This window comes from Neolamprologus multifasciatus, chromosome 5 (genome assembly GCF_963576455.1).
Source record: "Neolamprologus multifasciatus chromosome 5, fNeoMul1.2, whole genome shotgun sequence".
NCBI classification, from domain to species: domain Eukaryota; kingdom Metazoa; phylum Chordata; class Actinopteri; order Cichliformes; family Cichlidae; genus Neolamprologus; species Neolamprologus multifasciatus.
This window is the reverse complement of record NC_140443.1, coordinates 30570659-30597653: the sequence shown is the minus strand read 5'-3', so window position 1 is coordinate 30597653 and position 26995 is coordinate 30570659. Positions and strand designations below refer to the sequence as shown.

At 42.3% G+C, this 26995-nt stretch overlaps 4 protein-coding genes across 4 annotated transcripts; 2 read left to right on the top strand and 2 right to left on the bottom strand.

The window, feature by feature from the left end:
* Positions 1-2841: 2841 nt before the first annotated feature.
* Positions 2842-7582, bottom strand: LOC146519084 (uncharacterized). Its single transcript, XM_085158801.1, has one exon. It carries the CDS (start codon positions 6547-6549, stop codon positions 4819-4821), a length of 1731 nt encoding a protein of 576 aa, XP_085014927.1. The 5' UTR covers positions 6550-7582; the 3' UTR covers positions 2842-4818.
* An 88-nt stretch (positions 7583-7670) lies between these two features.
* On the bottom strand, positions 7671-8965 carry LOC146519083 (uncharacterized). The gene is made up of 3 exons (XM_085159380.1): positions 8679-8965; positions 8382-8522; positions 7671-8233 (listed from the first exon to the last, which is right to left on the bottom strand). The coding sequence occupies exons 1-3, from the start codon at positions 8938-8940 to the stop codon at positions 7671-7673; spliced, it is 966 nt and encodes a 321-aa protein (XP_085015506.1). The 5' UTR covers positions 8941-8965.
* Positions 8966-12499: 3534 nt separating this feature from the next.
* Positions 12500-18496, top strand: LOC146519082 (N-acylethanolamine-hydrolyzing acid amidase-like). Its single transcript, XM_085158803.1, has 11 exons — positions 12500-12747; positions 15574-15738; positions 15845-15968; positions 16071-16161; positions 16241-16326; positions 16412-16584; positions 16677-16739; positions 16820-16886; positions 16979-17007; positions 18067-18136; positions 18254-18496. Exons 1-11 carry the CDS (start codon positions 12578-12580, stop codon positions 18272-18274), a joined length of 1059 nt encoding a protein of 352 aa, XP_085014929.1. The 5' UTR covers positions 12500-12577; the 3' UTR covers positions 18275-18496.
* Positions 18497-20025: 1529 nt separating this feature from the next.
* On the top strand, positions 20026-26296 carry LOC146519081 (ADP-ribosylation factor-like protein 8B). Its single transcript, XM_085158804.1, has 7 exons — positions 20026-20281; positions 22565-22645; positions 22773-22846; positions 22979-23072; positions 23484-23551; positions 24194-24264; positions 24888-26296. Exons 1-7 carry the CDS (start codon positions 20159-20161, stop codon positions 24935-24937), a joined length of 561 nt encoding a protein of 186 aa, XP_085014930.1. The 5' UTR covers positions 20026-20158; the 3' UTR covers positions 24938-26296.
* Positions 26297-26995: the final 699 nt, after the last annotated feature.

Genomic DNA, 26995 nt, shown 5'->3' with positions numbered 1-26995 from the left:
AAAACTCAAAGGCACGTTTGGGCAGTGGATCTGTGTGAAATCAGCAGCTTGCAAAACTAAATCAAAATGTGTGCTATTGATTCTAAAAATAGAAATCACAATAAAGTTCAACATTTACTAAAACCGCCATTCAATCATCTGAGAATCTTTACTCATGAAATTATAACGGTTAGATGAATTTATATGCAGTGATTTACTGATCAATGGTAAAAGGGGAGATTTATGCAATAACGAAGACTGCCATGAAAGGTATTTGGCATCTGATGTCCTGTAACCTGCGGAGCTAAGCTGTTTTACCAGCTCTGCTCTCTCATTTTTCTTTTATGAAAAAACACAAGTTGTCAAAGTCATTTGTTTGCAAATGTATTTCAGAAATATCGACATACTTTTTTTAATCAGCAGAAACTTTATGTCAGTAGTGCAAAAACCTGCACTGATCTGACCTCATTTCTTCCTCATCCTGATTCCTGACCTGGGAAGGGAGAGAAATATTTGTTTTTGTTTGTCTTCTTGTTTTATTTCATTCCTTGTGGGATTTGGATCCAACATGTAAAGTATGCATATTATGCACACACACAAACACACATGCAGCTATTACCCATTTCTTGTATTCTTGAATAAAGACATTGATTTGACACATTTAATTAGCAGCAATTGTTTTTATTGTTCAATTATTAAGAAAAAAGAAAAGGTGGGGGTGGGGGGATGTAAAGAAGAGCGTAAAGTAAAGGGAGAGAGGAGAGAAAACCCCAACAATCCCCTCTGAACAAGCACTAGGGGACAGTGGATAGGAAAAACTCCCTTTAAAGGAAGAAACCTATGACAGAACCAGGCTCTAGAGGGGGCAGTCAACTGTCGGGACTGGTTGGGGGGTGACTGTGAAAAGAGGGGAGGGAGATGGGGGAGATGGGAGAGGTGTTAGTCAAAGGAGCTTGCAAAGAAAAGCGTCTGGACTTCTTTAAGTTACTTGAAGACGTTTCACCTCTCATCCGAGAAGCTTCTTCAGTTCTAAGGTCAAATGGTGGAGAGTCCCAGATATAAACCTAGTGGGAGTGTCCCCCCACAGAGGGACAAAAGGACCCCCTGATGATCCTCTAATCGCCTGAGCCAAGGTGTGAAACTGGGTGTGGGTCCTAATCAGCCAGAGTTTCGGGTGAGTTCATTGTGAAACCTGGCCCCACCTTAAAATGCAAATTCCTGAGGTCAGATGGCCCAGGATGTGAGTGGGCGTTAAGGCGTCTGGGAAGGAATCTCAAAACTGGATTATAGATAATAATGGATTGGATTTATATAGCGCTTTTCAAGGCACCCAAAGCGCTTTACAATGCCACTATTCATTCACTCTCGCATTCACACACTGGTGATGGCAGCTACGGTTGTAGCCACAGCTGCCCTGGGGCAGACTGACAGAAGCAGCGCTGCCATATCGCGCCATCGGCCCCTCTGGCCAACACCAGCAGGCGGTAGGTAAAGTGTCTTGCCCAAGGACACAACGACCAGGACAGAGAGCCCAGGGATGGAACCAGCGACCTTCCGGTTACAGATGCGCCTCCCAACCCCCTGAGCCACGGTCGCCCCGTGGTAGATGGCAGAGAGTTGGTGTCGTAAACCACCGCCTCTGTTCAAAGATGGTTGCTCACAGTGTACATAGATGGCTTCTTTCACTCCTCTTTCAAACCATCTGTCCTCTCTGTCCAAAATGTGAACATTGGCATCCTCAAAAGAGTGTCCTTTATCCTTAAGATGCAGATGGACAGCTGAGTCTTGTCCTGTGGAGGTCGCTCTTCTGTGTTGTGCCATGCGCTTGTGAAGTGGCTGTTTGGTCTCTCCAATGTAGAGGTCTGGGCATTCCTCGCTGCACTGTACAGCATACACCACATTGTTAAGTCTGTGTTTTGGCGTTTTGTCTTTCGGGTGAACCAGTTTTTGTCTGAGCGTGTTGCTGGGTCTGAAATGTACCGGGATGTCATGCTTGGAGAAAACCCTCCTGAGTTTTTCTGATACACCGGCTACATAGGGGATGACAATGTTGTTGCGTCTGTCCTTCTTATCCTCCCTCGCTGGTGTCTGATCTTCTTTTCTGTGCCTCTTTGCTGACTTTAAGAACGCCCATTTAGGATAGCCGCACGTTTTGAGTGCTTCCTTTACATGTGTGTGTTCCTTCTTTTTTCCTTCAAGCTTAGAGGGAACATGTTCTGCCCGGTGGTGTAGGGTCCTAATTACTCCAAGTTTGTGTTCCAGAGGGTGATGGGAGTCAAACAGGAGGTACTGGTCCGTGTGTGTGGGCTTCTGGTAAACTTCGATGTTGAGGTTGCCATTCTCTTCAATGTGCACAGCGCAGTCCAGGAAGGGCAAACAGTTGTCCTTTGTGTCTTCCCTGGTGAACTTGATGTTTTTTATCCACAGCGTTAATGTGCGCAGTGAAGGATTCCACTTCTTGTGTCTTGATTTTGACCCAGGTGTCGTCTACATATCTGTACCAGTGGCTGGGTACTCTTCCTTTGAAAGAGCCAAGAGCCTTCCTTTCCACTTCCTCCATGTAAAGGTTGGCTACAATAGGTGACACGGGGGAGCCCATGGCACAGCCATGTTTTTGTCTGTAAAAGCCTTCGTTGTATTTGAAATATGTAGTGGTGAGACAGAGGTCTAACTAGGGATGGGTACCGGTATCTGACATAAACGGTAGTAACCAGACCGAAAAGGAGGCCGGTGCTTTTTTCCCTGAGCTGTGATACACTTTCTTCTTCCTTACATTTGTATTGGCGGTTGGCAAACAACTGAAAGGTGCATTACCGCCACCAACTGGTATGGAAGATTCTAGCCAATCATTTTACGTTTCCGAGGATAGTAGGCGGGTCCAGGTACATGTGTTCTTTTAGAGCAGAGCTACAGATTAAAAATGCCCAAGGCGAAGCGGTCTAAAGTTTGGCTGTACTTCACAGCAAAATATGCAAACTCAGCAGCCTGCAACAAGTGCTTTAAGCTGATACTGTGATACTGTCAAAGGAGGTAACACCTCAAATCTGATGAAACACCTGGCGACGCATAGTGTTCTTTTTTAAAGCCGAGAAATGCGCCGTATTTGATAGCTTGCTGCGAGACCTCACACCGTGCACATCTACTGCTTGTGGGTTGCCTGTTATCGGACCCGGAGTTAGCAACATCCCCCAAAAACCCGAAGAGGAGAGTCCTGGCCCCTAGCCCTGCCAGTGTAGCAGAAATGATGACGGATGATGATGGCAGCAGCAGCCGTTCTTCTCTGCGTGAGTTGCTTAATGTTGTTCCTGTGTAATTTAGGTTGAGTAGGCTAACCACGTTATTAAATTAATGCATGTAAGGTGAACAGCAAACACCATCATAGCTACATGCGGCTGTCTTCTTGTTAGATGGCAGATACTCCCTTGACCCTGGCCAAAAAGGCTAAAATGACCAAAGAAAAAGTGGAAAACAGCTAAACATGAAAGGTTTTTGGACAAAGTTTGTGTTTTTTCCATTGATTAAGCACTGCTTCCAGCCAAGAATGATACCATATATGCCCCATAGCTGCAGAAAAGGCTAACATTGTTATCTTTTTACAAAAAAACAGCTGAACATGAGAGGTTTTTGGACCAATTTTGTGTTTTCCATTCTTTAAGCACCGGTTTGAGCACCGGTTTGAGCACCGTTTAAGCACCGGCACCGTTTCAAAAGTACCGGTTTGGCACCGGTATGGGATAAAACCTAAACGATACCCATCCCTAGGTCTAACAGTGTGCAAATCTGATCGGGTGTGAAGTTGGTCCTGTCCTCCAAGGAGCTGTCTTCTTGTAGTCGTTTTCTGACAGTCTCCACTGCCTCCGTGGTGGGTATGCAAGTGAAGAGAGAGACTACATCAAAGGACACCATGGTTTCATCTGGATCCAGGGTAAGTTTCTGGACCTTGTCAGTGAAGTTGGTGGAGTTCTTGATGTGGTGTGGGGTGTTCCCCACGAGAGGAGCAAGGATGGTAGCAAGGTGTTTTGCAATGTTATAAGTGGCTGAGTTTATGCTACTGACTATGGGTCTGAGTGGGACAGCTTCCTTGTGGATTTTAGGAAGTCCGTAAATGCAGGGTATGGCATCCCCTGGGTAAAGGCGGTGATATGTAAGGCGGTCAATGATTTTGTCCTTTTCAAAGTCTTGAAGGCAAGCTATAACTTTCTTTTTGTAGCTGCTTGTGGGGTCTCGCTTTAAGGCTTCGTAGGTATTGTTGTCACTGAGGAGAGTAGTGATCTTTGTATGGTAATCTGTAGTGTTTAGGACCACGGTGCATCTTCCCTTATCAGCTGGTAAAACAGTGATGTTGTGGTCTTTGCTCAGGGAAGCGACGGCCTTCTTTTCCTGTATTGTGAGGTTGGACGGAGGGACTTTGGCACTGGAGAGGGTGGCTGAGACTTTCATCCTGATTTGCTCTGCTTCTGTCTGTGATAATTTATTAATCCGTATGGCAGATTCTGTGGCTGTGATGAGGTCCACTATGGGCAACTGTTGTGGAGAAATGGCAAAATTGAGTCCTTTGGCCAATACTCTCTTTTCAGGTTCAGTGAGATTCCTGTCTGAAAAGTTCTTAACCCATTTCTCCTGACTGTCTTCAGGTGTGTTTTCTTCTCTGGGTTGTGTAGGTTGAGAATGAGGAGTGTGTGTTTTTGAAAGCAAGGTGTGAAATTTCCTGCGTTGTCTTTCTTTTCCTTTAGAGTGTTGGGCCTGCTGAGCCTTGTCCACAAACTTGTAAACCTCTTCTAAGATTGGAGAGGGTAGAAAGAGGTGTTGAGAGGTGTTAGTAGGTAAAGGGAGAGGGGATTAAGCTGGAACAGAGGTGGGGGAAGACGAAGTGACATTGGCAGTAGTGAAAGAAGGAGTGTTCTTCCTCCAGAAGAAGCAGAAGCGTTTTTTCTTTTTCTCCAGCTGCTTTTCCACGAGCACCTTTTTCTCGAGGATGAGGATTTTCAGCTCCTCGATTGTTTCTGTGTTTTGCTTCTGCAGCTTGTTGCATTTTTTCTCCACTTCTTCTATTTCGGCTTCTTTTTCTTCCAACCTTTCTTTCAGCACTTTAGATGTTGCCTCCTGTTTTTGCAGTTTTTCATTTTCTCCTTCCAGCTCAGATGCTTTGAACTTCATTTTGTTGTAAAGTTCTTGCAGATTTTGGTTTTTCTTCTCAAACTCCTGGAGAAGAAGTTTTTCTCCTCTCTGCTTAATGACCAGCTGTTCTCTCTCTTGAAGCAGGTCCTGATATTTGTGCAGTGTCTCATCGAACTTTACCTGCAGCATCCTGTCGTTTCCCTCCAGGAGCTGGAGTTGGCACTCCATGTCTCCCTGCTTTCTGTCCAGCTGCTCTTTCTCTTGAAGGATTTCTTTATTTTGTCGCAGAGCTTCATCAAGCTTTCCTTGCAAGCTTTCATTTTGTTGCTTGATGCTCTGAAGCTTGGAATCCATTTCTTTTTGTTTGATTTCTTGTTCCCTTTTCTCTTGGAGAAGCTTCTCATTTGCTTGCAGTGTGCGATCAAACCTTTTTTTGTCTACACTGTACATCAGCTCCATGTCTCGGAGATTGGAGTGCAGCCCTCTCTTCTTCATGCCGTCTTGCTTCTTCTCTTGGACAAGTTTTTCATTTTCTTGCAGAGCTTCATCGAGCTTTCCTTGCAAGCTTTCATTGTGTTGCTTGATGCTCTGAAGCTTGGAATGCATTTCTTTTTGTTTTAACTCCTGTTGCCTTTTCTCTTGGAGAAGCTTCTCATTTGCTTGCAGTGTGCGATCAAGCCTTTTTTTGTCTACACTGTACATTAGCTCCATGTCTCGGAGATTGCTGTGCAGCCCTCTCTTCTTCATGCCGTCTTCTTTCTTCTCTTGGAGGAGTTTTTTATTTTCTTTCAGAGCTTCATCGAGCTTTCCTTGCAAGCTTTCATTGTGTTGCTTGATGCTCTGAAGCTTGGAATCCATTTCTTTTTGTTTTAACTCCTGTTGCCTTTTCTCTTGGAGAAGCTTCTCATTTGCTTGCAGTGTGTGATCAAGCCTTTTTTTGTCTACACTGTACATTAGCTCCATGTCTCGGAGATTGCTGTGCAGCCCTCTCTTCTTCATGCCGTCTTGTTTCTTCTCTTGGACGAGTTTTTTATTTTGTTGCAGAGCTTGATCAAGCTTTCCTTGGAGCTCCTGGTTCTTTTTGTCCATGTCACGGAGATCCTGTTGTTTCTCCTCAATAATAGCTTCCTTTTCTTGAAGCTGGTATGACAACTTTTTTAGTTCAGCGCTCTTTCGCTCATTTTCCTCCATCAAGAACTTAATCTTCTCTGCGTTTGTGAGCGCTTCATCCTCCATTTCTTCCAAACGCTTTTCCTCTAGTTCTACTTGGTCACACCAAGGAAGAGAGGAAAGGGAAGAGTCTAGTGGCTCATCCCAGGGAAGAGCGTAGGGGTCAACTTGTCCCTTTGGATCTTTTGTTTGAGACATGTTGGGTCTGGATACAGTTACTATTCCAAAGGATCCAAATATTTCAAAAGGCTTTTCTGGCGAACGGTTCAATGCTGCAAACATCAATGCTGCGAGAAACGGACTAAAAGTCGTTGCTCTTCACCCCTATTTATGGGTTTTAAGGATCAAAGGATCAAAGGATCAGAATGGTGGTAAGATTCTACATGTGTGTGACGTCATGATTCTGTAAGGCAATGAGGTTGTCACATGATATTTTTCGAGGAGGGCATTTTTCAACTTGGACAAATTATCAATAAAGTTTCAATCTCTGTTATTTTCCCCAAAAAACGTGTTGTCGTAATAATGTTTTCTACGGTAATTGGTGCCAACAGATGGCGGCAGTTTAAAGTGTGGTTTTACTCTGCCCAGGCTGTTACCATAGAAGAAGAATGTAGACCAATAGTACTTGAACGATGTCCGCTGATCGTTTCCGTGTAAATCTTAGCATTGCGTTAGCCGTCAAGCTAAAGGTTTAGCTTCATACTGCCATATTTTCAGAGTAACAAAATATTTAAACGGTCTCACATCATGGTGAGTATTTGAAAAAATGTTTATTTAATGTGAAGCCTGTGATGTGGAAAGGTTAGCAAGCGTAATTTTGCCTATTGTGTTATACACGGGTGCTTACATCCGAGTAGTGTTGATCTTTTCTAAGGTCCATGGGTTTATCCAACGAGCAGCTAAGTCGCCGTTATATCTGTAATTTTGTGTGCAACATCTTAATGCTAAAAAAAAAAAAAAAAAAATCAAAGCAACGAAGCAAAGACTAAACAAAAAACCCCACAATACATTTTTAAGCTCTCTCTGCGTTCACTGCCTCTGCAAGTGTCAAACTTCCTCGCTTTAGCTGATGCTAACCAACATTAGCGCTTACGGTTCGTATATAAACACAACTGTCAGCCCTTCACTTTTGGTGCCGACAACATTTTGAGCATTTTCTACAGTTTGTGAAATGATCGTCATTGGCATTACATGCCAGTAGTGTTCGCTAATTGACTTTACCGGGGATTATATTTATTACAACGTTACTGCGTGGAAGTGATCATAGTGTATGCTTATGAACGTGAGTGGTAGGTGTTATTAGTGCGACTTTACCCTTAATAGGGCTTTGGAGTTGACGTCACACCGCAATGCATTATGGGAGCGCAGCGCCATTTTCGGGGTCTACGAATCCAAAGCCCTATTCACTTTGCTGGAACGACGACGACAAGAATCATGCTTAAAAGCAGCTCAAAAAAAAACGGACAAGTCTCATGTGTGCCTGGTTTCACTACCACACTAGGGCACATGTTAACCAAAACACAACACACCCTCACAATTTTATCAATGAAGGTAACGTCTTCACCCTCACATGGAAGAAGAGAACGGATTGGCATGGTGGTATGTAGCATTTTGAACTTGTTGCGCAAACTGCCAATTACTCGCTCGACATGGATTCTTAGGTGTGCAATGGCTCGTGTATTTTCTATGTCCTTGGCATCTAGTTGACAGAAGCCCCTTGTAAATGCTGGGATCTTAACCTCCGCACACATCATTCCCACCGCATCTCTGATGTCAAAGCCTCTGTCAGCCAAAACTACATCCCCTGGTAACAGCTTGTTAAGTATTCCACATTGCTCTGTGATGTGTTTATCTGATGCACTGTCCATCTCTGGCTGCTCTCCTGCGTTGTCCATCTCTGGCTGCTCTTCTGTGGTAACTTCTGCTGGGGCTTCACCTTCACATTCTGCAGCTCCATTGTGAAAGCCTGTCCAATAAAAAGAGTGCAAATACACAAGGGAATTTTAAAGTGGTTTATACATTAAGGCAGTATGAATACTCAAATGTTTGTGTTAATTGACTAAGATCAACTTTTAAAATAAGAGATTGTGGTTGGGTGTGCGGTTGTTGTTTACCTCCTACTAGTGCTTTTTTTTGTTGCCGTTGTGTTCGCTTCCTGTGACGGTCTGAATGTGATGTTCGGATTTCGGAGTGCCCCATGTGTAGCGTTGGTACCCAGTCTGGATTTGTTTGATCCATTTCATAGGCAGGCTTCCCTACAGTTGTGCAAAAGAATTAGCGAATCTTTACATAGCACATATGTCTGCAAAGTCACTCCATTCATGTTTGATCGCAATTTCTATAACTTCCGAGACCACCAACGATAATATTATTCAGCTATAAAGTGTGATATGAACATATCTAGCACTTACCGGAATGAAAATGTCTGGAGCACACCAAGTGATATGGGGAGATGGAACAGAACTTGATATCAGCTCGTCTCACGGCTGCTATCCAGGCTCGACGCCTTCGTTTGGTAACATCCGATACATGAGCTCCTTGATATTGCTTCCAGGTTGGGAAAGCATAAAAAGACAACCCAAGCTTATTCCCGTGCCGATCGTAAGATCGAACATTGCAGCCGACCACACAGCAAGTACGAACCATGGCTGTGCTTTCGCTCCTTCGTCGCATGCTCTTAGACCCCGAAAATGGCGGATCAGGCCAAAATCCTTTCCACGCCCACCCCCGTGACATCACGCTCCAAAGCCCTATTAGTTTTCCCACCGGAAGTAGAGTTGTTTATGCGACGTGATTGCTAGAGCAGTCCCAAACAATCGATCACGTTTATGAACAGACCAATTCTCTCCAAACTTTTAGGATAAGCTAGAATAGAGATATGGTTGGCCTAGCAAAGAAAGTTTGGAGTTTGAAGACAATGGACGATGCGATCTCATTGGCACTCCACCTAGCCCTATCAAAACTGGATCAACGCATCGCCCACCTAAGAATGCTGTTCACTGATTTCATCTTAGCATTCAACACCATCATTGCCCAGCAGCTGATTGGCAAGCTGGACCTGCTCAGACTTAACACCTCCACCTGCAACAGGATGCTGGACTTTTCTACTTTGTATGAAAACGTAATAAATTGGTATTAGTATGTAAAACCTGTGTTTGTCTGGCGCTAGAGCATTTTTGTTGTAAATTAGCATTTTCGTACCCTTTTCACTGTGTATTGTCCACTGCAGCAGCCTGGTAGGGGTGAGAAGCCATTTCTGTTGGCTCGGTTTTCTCCTGTTTTTCACTTAGAAGGTCAGGTAAGTCTTTTGGTTGGATTTTTTTTATAGGGACGTTTAGGGATGTTTAGGGGTTTGTTATTTTGGCATTGCTCACTCCCAATGTAAGTAAATGGCTGCATAGCACTTTGAAAAGTACCGTAGTTTTCGGGTCATAAGCCGCTACTTTTTTCCCCACACTGTGAACACTGCGGCTTATACTGACGTGCGGCTAATGCATTTTTTTTTTATGCGGCCAAAAAAGTTTGCCTGGTAACAGTAGACCAATAAAATTGATAAGTAATATATATACGGTATATATTTTTACCGGTTGTTAAGAGACGTTGGAATGTTGTTTGTGCACTGTTCAGTAAAAAACCCATAAGCAGCGTAATTTGTGTGTTACTGATACGTACATATACTTAAAGGTAGCCGTGTTACAGGCGCTGCTCGAGGAAAAAAAAGCATTTGCAGTATTTATTTTTGTATGTTACCATAACGTTTATGTTTCCATGTTTATGTTACCTTACAAATCTCATATTACAAGTGAAACTCATACGGCTTAAAATCCGGTGCGGCCTGTACAAGTACAAAATTGATTTTCTTTCTAAAATTAGAGCATGCGGCTTTTAATCAGGTGCGCTCTGTAGTCCGGGAATTACGGTACTCTGTTTTTGCTCTTTCTTGGGTGAGTGGGGGTGTCACACAAAAACAATTTGAAGGTGAAATACAAATGTAAAATCAAAAGTAGCCAAAAATGTGCCAGTTGTTTTTTGGACCTCAGAATATTAACCCAAGAAATCATGACAAATTAGGTTTAAAATTTTGTTTACGACAGTGCAGATTTCTGACATTTTGTGTGAATTTAACAGTGTGAAACCTAAGTTAGACTTGTGTTTGTAAAGAACCAGCCCATGTTGTGTAGCTTCCTGGATTTTATACTTTTGGGTAAATATGTATTTATTATACAGGCTGTTCAGTACATAACATCTAAATTCAATGTGTTCTGTATCTGAATTGTTTAGTTATTTGTACTACAGAAAATAATTAAGTTATAGAGAATATTTATATGAAACAAGTGCAGACTTAGTGCATTTTAATCATTTTAACCATATGTAACACCTGCATACATGTTTAAAAAAAGGCTTTGATTTTGTGACACCATTTGATTTTTATGCCACCCCAGGAAACTTTCTCTAGATCCGCCCCTGGGCTAAAAAGCTTCCATTCAGGCCGACAAGGCGGACTAACCGAGGCAAAAGAGCTATCACAAGAACCTGAGTCAAAAACCTTATGCTTTTTTTTTACATGAATGAAAATCGGTTAATAAAGGTGGGCGGATTGATCTGAGGTTGATCCCAACCTATAAGAATAATATGATCTTGATATAATATCCTTAAGTTGTTTGACAACATTCATTTCTGTACAGTATTGTCTGGCTTTACCCCAGTCTGCTAGAGGCGGGCGGATCAATCGATTAATACCAATCAGTATCAATAGTGTTATCTGCAATATTGATCCTGCATTTACTTGGTATTGGATCAATAATTGGCAGAAAGATTGCACCAGCTGTGGACTCCTAACCCCTTTTGTGAGTGATTATCTAACATGCCAGCATATCCTGCTGCTTTGGGCACATCTGTGATATGAAGATCACACGGTGATGTGCTTAAACAGAGAAGACTGAAGCCCAAAAGTCATATTTTAGATCACATATTCTCTTCCAGATCTCTGCCACTTTTTGATTAGTAGCAAATGACCCATGTAGGGTTGCTATAGTTTGATAGTAGTTTCAAGTTTATTTATTTATATAGTACTTTTAAAAACAACAGTTGTTGACCAAAGTACTGTACAATAAAATAGTCAAAGCAGAAGACATAGCAAATAAAATAGAATATAGATTAAGAGAAAATGGAATCATGGAATGAACAATAGAAACAGAGTCATCTTGATTTAAAAGCCAGAGAATAAAAGTGGGTCTTTAGACATGTTTTGAAAGTCTCAAGTGTTGGAGAGGTCCTGGTATGCAAGGGCAATGAGTGCACTGCTATGGCATAATAAACCGTTTCAACTTATAATAATAATAATATGATCTTGGTATAATATCCTTGAGTTGTTTGACAACATTTGTATGATGTGTATAACCACAGTCGATCCAGATATTGATATTATCAGTACCAGTGTTGGTGTTAGTAGACTGATATACTTTGTTTGTATGTGTACCACTGAACTGGGTCAAATACATAAAAAAGACTACCTCAAACATCTACTATGAAAAATGTTGAAAGCTTTTTGTCTTCACTGCAGTGTTTTTATTTTTTTTATTTTTTATTATTTACAGCCTATATCACATTTAAACAACAGAAGCTGAATGAAAGTGTGTTAGTGACAGACACATTTAAATTCCAGGTCTCCAAAAAAACAACAACACTGTTTCGAAATACACAAAAAGCTAAAAGGAGTGTTTCTGTTCCTGTTTTTGCTTATGAGAGTATATATAGATGACATTTACTGCTGAATGAAATGGCTATGTAGGAGTTTAAATTGGTTTATCTACTCAAAATCTGGGACAAGCTGGAATCTCAGTGACCTTGACATTAAGGTCAGGGCATTCTTGTGAATGTGATTACTCCAGAAGGGGTTCACTTAGGATTCACAAAACGATACCACAGATGGAGTTTGAATCCTGCTGACATCCACGTCAAGGTCAGGTCAGAGGTCAGCTTACTGAAAATCAACCAAATCACCACTGGGTTTACTTTTACTGTCTTCTTGTTTCTAGCTGGGAAGAATGGTAACTGCGGATGAGAGAACATTATTATTATTAGTAGTAGAAGTAGTTTGAGGAGAAGGAGCAGTACTTAATGTATGCTAGTTGTCCATTGATGTTCCAATATTGTGATCAAGTTCAACGACTTCGTTTTGCTGAAGCGCTGCTCAGTAAGTTCGGAGTTTCTTCCTTTTATTGTGAAAAGCTTGAAGCGGAAATGTCGTCGTTATCGTTGCCCGACAGAGGCAGAGGAGTCGGCTGTCTCCGGTGCATACGATCGAAAGATGGAGCGGACAACGCTGCTGCTGCTCGGACTCGCAGTGTCGTGCCGGGCACAGTTTGCTCCACCAACGGTGAACATCAGTCTGGATGAAGATCCAGCAGTGCGATGGATGCCTCTTGCGAAAGTCTTCGACATAGACTACGTGAATAAAGCTGCTGTAGAGGTCATTGAGTAAGTTTGCCAGAAAGTATGCAAAAAAATAGTGCAAGTATGCAAGTGCGAACTTGCGAATTTTATCTTCGATGTGGGTTTCGGGGGGTTGCTGGAGTTTGAAGGGTTTCAGCGCAGATTACAAAATCCGTGGTCTTAAATGGGGTTGGTGACGTATTGCGTTAGGTTGCTCAAAGCGATTAACATGTTTAAAGTACTCGGTAATTCTACATCCTTGTTTGCTTGATCTTGTGTAACGATGCGATTTAAAAGTGATCTTCACATAATATTAAGAAGAAAGGAAGCAGGGGTCGCTCTCATGAGGTCCTCCTGGCAGATTTTTTTGAAGTTTTTCTTGACCTTTTGTTTTCGACAGTACTATTTTTTTTATTTATGTTGTGCAATCAAAAAAAGTGGTTCCCGTGTGATTCACACGGGAGGCATGGGCAGTTAAAACAATAACTGCCCATGCCTCCAAGCAGTTATTGTTTTAACTGACATCAACCTCATTGGCAGGACAACAAGACACATGGCTTAGAAGAAAAACTGGATTTCTACACGCGGTTTTACCAACGTTTAAATTCTGTGAAATGTTAAGAATGCATGTCAGTATTAAAAGTTGCCACATTATGTCCTAATTAAACCTGGGGTCTGTTTAACATGAATGACTGGGAGGCACGTCTAACAAATAGTGGGAGAAAAATATGGCCGGTAACACTGATGTTATAGAGTGTTACCAGAGTGAAAGGGCAGAGCAGCTAGTTATTACTGTTTTATTACTTTATCTGGCACGTACACACCTGTAAATGTATGACTGGATCTTGTGAAAGGCAGTTTTATTCAAAGGGGGGGAAGTGGGAGTCCCTTTTACATGAGGTGTCTTCAAGGCTGTGATTGCTCTCACAAACACGTTCACACTTACAAGTAAAGATCTGCTACTATACTTGTCATCCATCAACTGTCAGCGCCTGCAGCACCTCTGTTTTCCTGATAGTTTGACCGGTTGGAAATTCGAGCACAAGAATCCAGTTAAACTAGAAACTGCTTTACAATTTTAGTATCATGGTCCTTTGAATGTTTTTGGATTTGTGTTGATTCTTTTTGGCTTCACTGCTGCTTTAGTGCTCTTAGCTTTTGATAGTTGTCAGGAGTTTTTTGGTTTCTGTTTTGTTTTCATCATCATTCTGTTCATTTGGATTTTGGTTCTTGTTGCATTTAGAGGTCTAGTTAATGTTTAAGTCAGATTCTTGGTAATGTAAGAAGATTAAAATTTTACGGCTCTGGTCTCGTGACATTACTGTCTTCCTGGGTGTGTGTTTTGCTTTGTGTCTTATTTAAGTTTTGGTTTCTGTCACGTTTTTTTGTTCCTCCTTCTGTCTGATCTTTCTGTTAGTGATATATTAACATGTTCAGTGTGAACCGCCTTGTTTTGTGGGCTGTTTCCTGTTCTGCTTTGACTTTGGCTTTCTCTCGAGCCGTGTTTTGGTGTTATTTCCCGTTTGTTCAGTTGTGGTTGTTACTTTCGCCCGTGTCTCCTTCAGCTTGTGTTTATCAGTCCCGGTCAGCCCTCTGGTTTTGAAAACATTTTGTTGTGTCCTTTGTGGACTCTATTATCAGCTATTATCTACAGTGGCCCCGAGAGATCAAATGTACTGCAGCTTAAGAAAACACCAACAAATAGAAAAAAGCTGTAGAAGAACAAAACACAGTGGAAGTTGAATAAGACACAAAAATGTCTCAAAAGCTCACAAAAATAAATAAATACAAAAAGAAAAGTTCACAAAAAACCTTAACTTTTTGTGCGTTTGTTTTCTTCTGTTGTATTTATTTAACTTTTGTTGTGTTCTGTTTTGTCTCCATAAACCTCTATTGCGTTTTATTTAACTTTCACTGTGTTTTTTTGCTTTTGCAGCATTTTTCTGTTGTTTGGTGTTTCTTTAATTTACAGTGTGTTTGACCCCTTAGGACCACTGTATCCAAGGTGTACCCCAGCATTTGGGCATTTTAACTTAATTGTGATTTTCATACATAATACAGACTTTAATAGAGTAAACAGTAAAATTTAATTTTGTAGTCTGCTTACTACCCGTTTTTGGGGGGGTTGGATTCTTAATACTTAGCTCTAACATATAACGGTGTCCAGTTTCCAGTGAAAATCAAAAACTTTATTGATTCGTTGACATTATTGACTTTATCGGACTCGTGTCTCCTCCATTCGCCTGTGATCTAAAAATAGCAGCAGCTCTGAAAGCGTCGCACAGGCGTATGAGAAAATTAACTTGAAGGGGAGGACGGACAAAATGTAATCATAATGGCTTTTGATGTCCTTACGCCACACCACAGCTACATGTAGTCGGCGTATTAGAAAGTGGGTGCCTAAGCTAAGCAATGCACTGTAGTGCATGTATGTAGGGAACCACTGTTAGCCACTTAAACACAGGCTGCCTGAAAAACGCCAAGGCAGTCAGTCCAGGGGAAGCATTGCAGGCACTACACACAACCAGCTCTACAGCAGAAAAGCAGAGTATCTTCAGAGATTGACACCATCAAACTCACACTATGTTGCTTTGAGACACCAAAACACAAAGAGCATTGAGCCTCACAAAGGATTATTTTATGTACAGTGTTATTTTTTTATTGTGTTTTTGTTGCTTTTTTCCCAGCCGTTGTTTGAGTAGTTGCAAAGGACAACTCACTGAAACCCTCACAGCACAGATTAAACTTAACCTCCTCTCTCATTGCTTTATCTTATTTCTGCCTTTGCTGTGTTGTCATGTTTATCTTCCACTACATCTCTGCTGACAGGGATCGCAGACCAACATGCTAAATTTGCTTTCTTTGCTCCAGTTCCACGATTCCAAAATGGTTGCATCACGCAGTCAAACCTATTGTGATGGCCCTGGAAAAGTACGTTCCTCAGCCATATGCGGGGGAGATCCGCGGCTTGGCCTCACACTTGGGAGGAACGCTGTCCGATGTCATCCTGCTCAACTTTGCCTATGAAGTATCCGCGTATGTGTGATTTTTAAATCCACCTAGACATTTGTAGCGAAGCCCCACAGTGCCGAACAAAAGTTCAATCCTCTCATGCACACTAAACAACTTCATCCACTTCCAGATTCTGCACAAGCATCGTGGCTCAGGACACAAAGGGGCACGTGTACCACGGCAGGAACCTCGATTACCCGCATCCTGTTCTGAAGAATCTGACTTTTAACGCAGTCTTCCTCAAGAATGGAAAGGTACGTCATGCATTAGCAGGTGCACAGCTAAAGTAATTACGTAGCAACGTGAATTTTTCGGACATTAAATCTAGTTTGTGTTTTATTGACACACCATTTCAGGAGGTATACCGTGGAACCTCGTTTGCGGGCTATGTCGGGCTATGGACGGGACAAAGCCCTAACAAGTTTACTGTCTCAGGTGACCAGCGAGGTAAGACCACACATGGCTGTGGAAAAGGTAGCATCTTCATTTTTCTTCTTGTCTCCAAGCTTGTTTTTTTTTTCCTAAGGAACTGAACACTGGTATAACTGGTGGAAGAACATCGTCTCTGCTTTCCTGTATAAGAGATCCCCCGTTAGTTGGCTGGTGAGGGAGGTGAGAAAAGTTAGTGTAGGGGAAAAGAAAAAAAAAAAAGTTGACAATATGCGGAAGTGAAAGTATTCTTTGTGTGGCCTGACAGACACTGGAGGAAGCAGAGGACTTTCAGGATGCAGTCATGCGTCTTTCAAAAGTCCCCATCATCACTGGGGTGTATTACATAGTCGGCGGGGTGCGGGCCGGGGAAGGGGTCGTGATCACCAGAGATCGAGAGGGCCCTGCTGATATCTGGCCTCTAGAAACTGCGAAGGGAGGGTAGGTGAAAAAAAAAGATCTGAGGAGGAGGATGGAAAATGATTGCATCGCTCAGTAAGCATTTTAATGTGTGTTTTGGGGTTTGCTTTCAGATGGTTCAGAGTGGAGACAAACTTTGACCACTGGCTTCCTCCTCCTGCTAAAGATCATCGGAGGTGAGTCATGTCTCATGATGAGCACGCTTGCTGTGTTGCTGCTGCTGTTATTACACCGCTGCTGTGTGCTCATTTCTTAGAGAAGCGGCTAACAAAGCTTTAAATGCTACTGGCCAGGCGCACATCAATATGAATACACTCTATCAGGTAAGTCAACTAACCTCAACCTTGGTTCACGAAGTCACACTTCTGGTAATCGGAGACGATGTACGGGCTTATAACTCTGTCTCTTCCTCCAGGTTTTGTCCCTGAATCCAGTGTGTAATGGGTAAGAAGGACGTTATTCCTGTTTGATGCCCTTATTTATCCTCCAGCAACTCTATAAATGCTTGTGTTGCTTAGATGGGATAGTTCACTTAGTGTGTTCATCACTTTTACTTCCCTTTTTCCAACTTCAGCAGTTATGTCAGTGGGCCCTTCGTTGACATGTAGCACATACACTGTATTGCCAAACGAATTTGATCACCCATCCAGATGATTGAGTTCAGGTGTTCCAATCACGTCCATGGCCACAGGTGTATAAAATCAAACACCTAGGCATGGGGGCCGCTTCTACAAACATTTGTCAAAGAATGGGTCCCTCTCAAGAGCTCAGTGAATCCCAGTGTGGTACTGTGATAGGATGCCAGCTGTGCCACAAGTCCAGACGTGAAATTTCCTCACAATTCAAAATTTCACAGTCAACTGTTAGTGGTATTATTAACAGTGTGTAAATGATTGGGAACGATGGCAGCTCAGCCATGAAGTGATAGGCCACGCATTGTTGGGATTGTGGGATTGTTGTTTAGAAGTTGGGCTCAACTCTTTACTTCCAGTGAAAGGAACTCTTCATGCTCCAACATACCAAGAGATTTTGGATGATTCCATGCGCCCAACTTTGAGGGGACAGTTTGGGGATGGCTCCTTCCTGTTACAACGTGACTGTGCACCAGCACACAAAACAATGTCCATGAAGACACGGATGAGCGAGTTTTGTGTGGCAGATCTTAACTGGCCTGCACAGAGTCCCAACCAAATCTGATAGGACACCTTTGGGTTGAATTAGAGTGGAGAGTGCGAGCCAGGCCTTCTCATCCAACATCAATGTCTGACTTCACTGACATCACATTAAACCCTATGGATTAAGAATGGGATGTTACTCAAATTCATATGTGTGTTAAAGCAGAAGAGTGAATACTTTTGTCAGTATAGTGTAGCGAGTAGATTACAGAGAAACAATAGCTGAATGAATATCTTGATGTCTATTTTTCTGCTTTTCAAAAAAATAAAACCTCACGCAATGAATCGCATTAAATAGTGACCGTCGTCTGTCTTAATATCCTCCCAGAATTACCGTTTACACGACAGTGATGAGCGCAGCAGCCCCTGAGAAGTACATCACAATCCTTAGGCTGCAGGTAATTCAGTTTACAGCTTAAACATTTATGCTCAATGAGGATGAGTGATGAGTCATAATGTCAATGAAAAAAAAATATATAACATTTACTCCCTTGTCTCTTCAAATCTTTTTCAAGGACTGCAACAAGACAGACTGAGCTGACAGAGGTGGAGCAGTAAAAGACGCAGACTCCTTTTTCTTGCGGCAGGCGGCGATCTTCACGACTACTTGGAGACTGCGCGATCAATGAGATGACAAGGGAATGCACCTGAAATATTCAATGACACTGTGCTAGTGCCTTTAATAAAATAACATTTGCTGTGATTGTTTTTGCCATTTTATGCACCTTATCTTCCAATAAAACGTGGCTTTATTTTAATCTGTTTTTATTGTCCTCACTTTATAAGCATGACTAGAAGGACGCCCTGCAGGTTACACGTCGTTAACTGCCAAGTGCAACAGATCATGCGATGCAGTGCGCTCATGTTGTTTGCATGTAGTTTGTTATTTATATGAAAACCATGCACGCACACTCAAACCCTATTAGTTTGTGTTTCTAATGTGTCTAATCAGAAGGTGGTGGTGTACAGTTTTAGCTATCAGTTTATTGGTGTCCAGAACGTTTGGTCCTCTATTATAACCAGATCAAAGAGAAATGCTTTTCTAGTCTTGTTTTTGGTGCTGATCTATCACAGCATAATGTGTAAAATGTACCTGCAGGGCGCACTTTGAAGTGCACATGTTCACGTTAGTTACTAAAATTAACATTACCGCGCTAGCGAGAGGTTGTGGGTGGAAAAATCAGAGTCAGCTTTCATGTTTTGGTGACCCAAAACATACTAAAACCCTGCCAGCTGGAGGAAAGACGCCTATGCTCTAACCTTTATTCCAGAGAGTTGATCAAGATCTGCTAAATCCTGAGATAATGCGAAAAATAATAACTTCTGCATTTCCAAATGGCGCAATAGTGAGTCAACTGGCACACAACAATCAAATTCACATATTTCTAAGTTTAAAAAGGTGAACTCTACCCAGCAGGCTTAAACGTGTGAGGAAACACACGCATGAGTGGAGGACGAAAGAGTGCGATCACAGGCACACACATTTGTTTATTAAAATCAGACGGAGAGGAAACTGTGTGGAGTAAACAAAGACTGGGAACAGAACTGGGCTTGCTAGATTATAGTGAGACAACTGCATTCAACTATGAGGTAGGAGAGAAAAGAGGATACGAGGGATGCCAAGCTCATTTTATGTCACCGACCGCATACAGCCCACTTTGAAACCCCCATTTCTGTCAGTGTAAAGAAGTTTAACTACTCATTTAATTGATGGGATATCGTCTTTTTTTTATAATATAAAAAGTGTAATTTCAGCAGTACGTCTTACTTTTTGTTGCATGATAAAGATGTGCCTCTGTAGTAGATGAAAAAAATCTGTCAGCGTGGTCTTTGAGCTTAAAGTACATTTTAAAATACAGAAATTAATTATTTTGGTTTAGTATGAATGCTCACGGGGAGGTCTTTATTGATAGAAAAAGCTGTAAAACCTGTGAAAATACAGTTAAAATTATGTCCTCCTTCATGATGATGTTGTTTGAGTCTTTGCTGGGCTGATTTTGCCCGGGCCCTCTGTTGTGATACAGTCATAATGAGTAAGGCTGAACACTGGGGGAAGTAATGTTTTCGTAACTACTGTCAGGTGTCATAAACAACAGAGCACGTGCTTGTTAGTCACAGGAACTTTGACCGTGACATGATACAAGGAAAGAGTAGCAGGAGTAAAGATCATACCGGAGCAGGAAGAGCATCACTGTGCACCAGACCTGACAGCCTGGACAGGGTTTCTCCAGGAGATGGCAGTAGTGCACCACATAAGGTGCCATTAAAACCCCTCAGAAGAAGAAGAGAATCACTTCTTCTTCTTCTCCTGTCGCCAGGATCACATGATATGACAAAGCAGCTAGCTGCTTCCTGTGAACGCCGCTTCCCAATTTCCATCCTCACGGCCGCATAGACTTGCGACTACAGTTTCATCCGAGATGCTGGCCCTTATAAACAGGCTCTTGGACTGGTTCAGGTCCCTCTTTTGGAAAGAAGAGATGGAGCTTACTTTAGTGGGACTTCAGTACTCCGGAAAAACCACATTCGTCAATGTGATAGCGGTAAGCAGCTGACGATTGCGAAGTCGCACAGTCACAGTGCGGGCCCAGGCTGTTACCTTATATAGGTCGCAGAAGGAGGTTTCAGTACGTGCTGTGTATAACTTGAACTTGTCTGCATTTCTACACCGTAACTTCTAAAGATAATGCGACATGGCTGCTTAGCCGGGTCGCAAAGCTACAAGTGTACCGCAGTAGCTGCAGCATTAGCTGCGGTACTCCCTGTCGTTGTTTTGCTAGCTGCGGTGACGAACTTGGTTGGTATGATATGCGCTTACGTGTGAAACGGTCATGTGAACGGAGCCGTCAGTGCTTTCGTTGCTGCCAATGTGTCAACACAAGCGGTATGTCGACAACACGGGCTGTTATTTGGTTTTGAACACAGTCTGCCTCGTCATGTTGTTGCTAGCAGGGTGTACCGGAGGGGACGACACTTGAGTAATCATGGCTGCCAGCTGCGAATACTTGCATAGTCTGTCATCAAAATATTTCCTAATCTTTCAAAGTGACATCCTGTAAGCGCACAAGAGCAGTCTTCCCAATTCCCTTCGTTTGAGTTGTGTTTTTATGGCTTGTTGTCATGCCGCAGGCAGCGTGGACGCTATAAAAGTTAACCCCTCACTTTGTTGTTGTGTCTGACAGTCACAGTGACAGCTGTGGGCGGGTGTGAGGTTAGTGATGATTCCACGTTTGATTGTGTCATGCCATGGTGTCATTTTTAAGAAGGTCTCGAGTCATTTTCCCTCACACATTGATTGCATACATGACAGTTTAGACCGTTTTGCATATGTAAATCTGTTGACCTCTTATACATTTTCCTCGCATCTTTCTAAACGTACAAAGTTCTCACTGCCGAGTCATGACCTCAGTCGATGTAAGACTGTGTTGTACTGACCAAAACAGTTTCCCATTTAGAATTAAGGTATTTGGTGCTTTAAACCTGTGGAATGTGTGATCACGGTGCAAAGGTTGGTATCAGAAAGTGTGGTTATTAAAGGAGGTATGTGAGCAGTTTACACATTTTTGTTGTTTTGGTTCACTGTTCCTGCATGTTTAGTTTGAAATAATAAAGTACATCCAAGTGCCACGTCTTAGTGTGTCAGAGTTGAGGGCTTCAAAAGTATTTGGATTCTTGGGTATTAAGTTAAAAGTGGCCAGGCTAAAGATGTGAATATACATAAACAAAGGATAATCAAAGGTCTGTCAAAGGTAGGTTGTTGGGCATAATCACCAGGTCAGGTGATCACATCTTGTGGCTCCATGGGACAAGAATGCTCTTCAGGATGTAGACTACATAAATGTTTTTTTTCTTTCTCAGTGGGTGAGACAAATCTTTGAGATCAGAACCTCATGGAACTCAGTACAGAATGCAACCTCATGCTAAGCATTCAAAAACACACAGATTGGGTAAAGCTGTGAAACAAAGTACATTGAAAGGCAAGTGTGAAGAAAGTGGGAGACCTTGTGAGCCAAAGCATACCCACCCCTCATTTGGCAAGCCTGATGGTGCTGTTATTGTTGCCAGGGGAACTGGCGCACTGACATTTATTGATGATTTCTCTGCTGTCAGAAGCAGCAGTGTTAATGTAGAAGCTTATAGGAGGATTTGTGTTTTTTAGACCCCACCAGTTTCACTGGACCTCTATTCATAATTAAATGTAAAGAGGTGCAATATCCATGCCTGGCTGAGTCACACTCCTGATCTCGATGACTGGCCAAAGAGCAGAGTAAAGAGAGAAAGACCTTGTAGCAACCCAAAGCTGTTAGCTGCAGTGAAGGCCTGGGAGAATCACCAGGGAAGATGCAAGCAGTGTGCTTGTGTCTGTGGGTTCAGATACTGGCTGCAGTAAAGTTTGTCTTCATGTGAATGTGTCCAATTCTTTTTATTTATTTTTTTAACCTTTAGACCATTTCCATCCAATTTCATTTTCCAGTGATGCATACCCACTCCAATTACAGCTGAAACCTCATGACTTTATTCTTTATCCATTATTGTATTTCATATTGATTGAGCTGAAACAAAACACGAAGCAGTCCGATTACTTGTGATGTGAACTTTGTGCTGATACATAGATGGCACCATCTTATGATTCATGGAGTGAAAATGGCAAATGCTCAAATTCAGCTAGAAGAAAATAACCCTTGTAATTCAATTATTTCCTAATTTAATCATGCACAGAGGTGACTAGTGTGCACAGTGTTTTTCATGTGGCTTTCAGATCAGATTAAAGCATGCAGTCTTGACTAACATGAGATTGTCCTTTGTCTGCCATTTGTCTCGTGCAGTCAGGACAGTTCAGTGAAGACATGATCCCCACAGTTGGTTTCAACATGCGGAAGGTTACTAAAGGCAACGTGACAATAAAGGTAAGCTATCAAAAATGGGTATGCAGCTGGTTGCTAAGTACAAATGTAAATGGGACTATTTACAAAGTTTACAGATAAAATGGTGTGCGTGTCGTTTCTGACTCGATTTTGTGCTTTCTTGCGTCAGATATGGGACATAGGTGGACAGCCCCGCTTCAGAAGCATGTGGGAGCGCTACTGTAGAGGAGTCAATGCTATTGTGTAAGTGTGTTGCCAAAAAGGTACAGCATGTTCCCTTTGTGGCTGCATGAAAAATGTAGCAAATTGCACATTAGTATTTAGAAATGCCTTGTTTCTGTGAGCTCTAATTTGATTATCTCTCCCCATCCTTAGTTACATGGTGGACGCAGCAGACCGAGAGAAGATAGAAGCTTCCAGAAATGAACTGCACAACCTTTTAGACAAACCACAGCTACAAGGAATTCCAGTAAGAGACCTCTTGTTATTATTATTATTTTTTAATCACCAGAAGCTTGTGGTGTTCCAGCAAGCACTCGATGATCAGGATCCAGTGACAGTCACAAGCAGTCATTAAAGTCATAGTTAGCAGTTGCAGAAAGCCATTAGTTGCAGTGACTCAGGCTTGATGATGTTAGACTTGTTGGTAATATGAAACAGAGCTTGAATTATGGATGTATTTTCTTTTCATTGAGTTGACGGAGTGCGATTTGATGAATCCATAAGATTTCCTGCTTCCTCGACTCAACACTTCACGCAGGCAGTTTATTTTGCCTTAACAGTAAAGATTGTGTGATGGTTGAGGCATGTGATTGAGTGAAGAGAGTGATGCTGATACATTGCTGCATTAGGTATGATCAGCCCTGTCTTTCTTTTCCAGGTGCTAGTCCTTGGTAACAAACGAGACCTTCCCAATGCACTTGATGAGAAGCAGCTTATTGAAAAAATGTAAGAAATGAACTCTTGCCAAATGTTCTGTTAGTGGTGTTGTTACATAATAAGTGTCTACTTGACCAGTGTTTGATGATTCCTAATAACCCCATAGACCTTTTCTAAGATGAACATGGATTACAAGTTTGAAAATTGAGGCCACTGCATTCTTTCTGATAGCCAGCAGGGGTCCTTGTTTGCAAAAAATATATCATGTACAGAAGTCCAGGAGAACATTTCCATACTCCTCAATTGCTGTGACCTGAGTAAACAATTTTCTTATGAGTTTATGATCCCCTCACTAGTTTCATAAAAAAATTCAATCCACTTTCATGTAAAATTTGTAATTTACGGTCACAATTATTAACTTGTATGATAAAGTAGGGTGTGCTTTAGGGCGGGGCTACACACTGTACATGCGTACAGTGTGCTTGGTTTCTCAGTCAGATCTACCTCTTGCTCATCATGGTTCAAGAAACCAAACCAGGTCGATTCTTGAAAACTGGACTTGAGAAGCTGATGGGTAACATTGCAGTTTATACAGTCTATGGGATTTTTGCGAATGTCAGTCTGTAAGATAAGCTAGTGACTGATGCAGTGGTCACGTGTCCATGGACTACTACCATTTGATTTTTACATTTCTCACTTTCCTCATTACAGGAATCTATCTGCCATTCAGGACCGAGAGATCTGCTGCTACTCTGTGTCCTGCAAAGAGAAAGACAACATAGGTAAGTATCTGAGGATTTGTGGAAGTCATGAAATGATCATTCAGGGGTTTAAAAGAGTTTGAATCAACTTAACCTTCATTTTCAGTCTCAGGTTAATGTCAGGCATTGTTGGCAGTGCTGTGACTATTCTGTTGAAAATGACGTTATCTCGGCATTATCTTTAATGCAGCATAACTGAAATGAAGCTCAGTATACACGGGATGTAGGCAGTTACATAAAGTATTTAGTCTGTTGATATGGATTATGATTTGTTCTCATATTCTAACCGGGTATTATTCTAGATGATAGAGAGGCATAGCATGCAGAACTACTCTTTATAGTCATCAGTTAGGCCCTCTTTCAGCCTTCAGGGTTGATTTGGTTGATATCTTGTGGTTTCCTTTTGTCTGTCATGCTGATTAAAGTGCCGTGCAGAAGACAGCTCAAACAGCAAAACAATCTGATGTAGAAGGAATGAATACATGCATAAAGGAATAGCATTTATGATACAAAGAAATTAACAAAGTGAGCAGACCAAGAAAAACATTGTGGCCCTCATCAGTTTAAGTGTACTGCCTAATGCTTCACAGATAGTGTTTGCTTGGGTGTTAAAGATCTGTTGACTGTTCCTCCTCCACCCGCAGATATCACACTGCAGTGGCTCATCCAGCATTCAAAGTCACGGAGAAGCTGAAAGTAAAGCCCCGCCTCTCCCTCCCGGTCGCAGCTCTGGCCTCAGCCCCACTGTACGGTCATGGGTCCTTGACAGTCAATCCCTTCCACTGCCTCTGTGACGTATTCCAGCTCTCTCCGCTCACTACTGTCGCCACGCGCACCATCCACTACACTACCATAGATGTGTAGCCTCCCCCTGTACAGCACTACCACCACCCCAAAACCATCTGGAGTCTTGAAAAGTTGTCTCACTACTGTGCTAGCAGGTGGATTGTTCATACCCATCATGCCTTATCGCTCATCATTACCGACATGATGTGGGTTTGTGTACATCATGGAGTTTTTCTTTTAAATGTTGCAGTATACTGTTCCCCAGCTACATTAGGATGGAGCTCCTCTAATCCCACAATCAAACATGTGCTCTGTTGCCTGTCAACATTTGGTGTTTACGTGACATTGTGCGATTGTAGTTTTTAAACAGTTATTTGCCAAATGGTGATGATGATGATGGTCACTTGTGCTAAATGCCTTCAATTCCTGATAATCTCTTTAGCAATGTAGCCTGCGTTTTTATTTGCTGGTGTATGGAAGCGCTGTTCTAATAAATGACTTGAATCAAAGTTTACACGTAACATAACGATCAATAGAAGGTAAGACTTTAAGTGGCGGCTGCGTCTGGGGCAAAAATCCTGAGCAAAGTTTAAGTGCCTTCAGCTGAGAGCGTTCCCGATCAGACAGTTATTGCCCAACGCAGTTTTTGAAGCCTCTGTTATAAACAAACAGTCAGTACAGACACAGCAGAAATCCCTTGATTACACTTAACGCCGCCTCTCGACAATCTCATTCTGTTTTGTAATCACACAAACACATTACGACGTCTGAGAAAAAGGCAGTGCCGGGCTAACGCTGAGGATGAAGTAATGAATGAGAGACGAGCGAGTGAGACAATGTTACATGTTGTTTGGTTGCTGGGTACTTTGAAGCCTGCAGGCTGTGAATTCTTATGTAGCTTTTTGAAGCGTAACTTTTGCTTGCAGTTCTCAGTCTGAGCGCAGCGTGGGCGTGCCCGAGTCTGTGTGTCCATAATCTTCTTGTTTGAGTCGGATAAGTGGAAGGCAGTGTTAGCTGTGATGATGGAGCACACTGAGAACAGAGGGAAGTCCATGAGTTCAGAGTGTTGAATGCTTGATGTCGGCCATTCTTTGCGATGCTCTTATCTGAGTCCTGATGTCTGATTTTTTTTTTTTTTTTTTTTTTCTTGTTCTTGTCAAAGCCTTAGCAGTCCAAGGACAGTACTGTGTCCTCAGAAAACGCCATATTGATTGACAAGCAGTGTCCTTGCAGCGAAAAGACAATGACCCCCCCCCCCCCCCCCCCACCCCCCACCCCCGGCCAAAAAAAAGTCTGAGCACTGTATACTATTAATCCACCCCCTGCTTGGCCAGTACATCACTATGAAATGTCTTTTTCTTCTGGTTTTCTATGCCCCCCTCCCCCCAGTTTAAAGTGACCTATTCCTTCTGCTCCCATATTTGTATGTAGGCCTGCTCGGCTCGTGTATTTCACTGCAATACCGTCGACAAGTCCATCACGCTCCGTCGTCTCACATTGTTTTTCAGCGTCTGTTGGAAATCGTCGTAATCATAGATGTCGATTGTTGGGACCACAGCAGCGGTGAGGGGCTGTATAATCTGGTGACTGTGTGGGAAATTTGGGGAAAGCTTTTGTTAACTGTGTAATAATCTAGCCTATTTGCAATTTGTATGTGCATGTGCTCAACTTATTCACATTCAACTGCAGACTTTGTAAATAAGAAGTTGGCGTTTTTATTCCAACAAATGCTCTGTAGATGTCATGCATTCTTTCCCTGTGATTGCTAATAAATTTGTTTTTATTTTTAAGGATTTCAAGTGTGGCATCACTTATTTGTGCGTGTGTGTGGATTGTCTATAAATGTTTTGCCACTAGATGGAAGCAGAGGACTTTGCAAAGCTGGAGGTTTAGTGTTTCTTAAACACTCCTAGGTTTTATCAGAGGGTTTGTTCTGCTGCATTGTCCTGCGGCTTTCCTCTGCCCT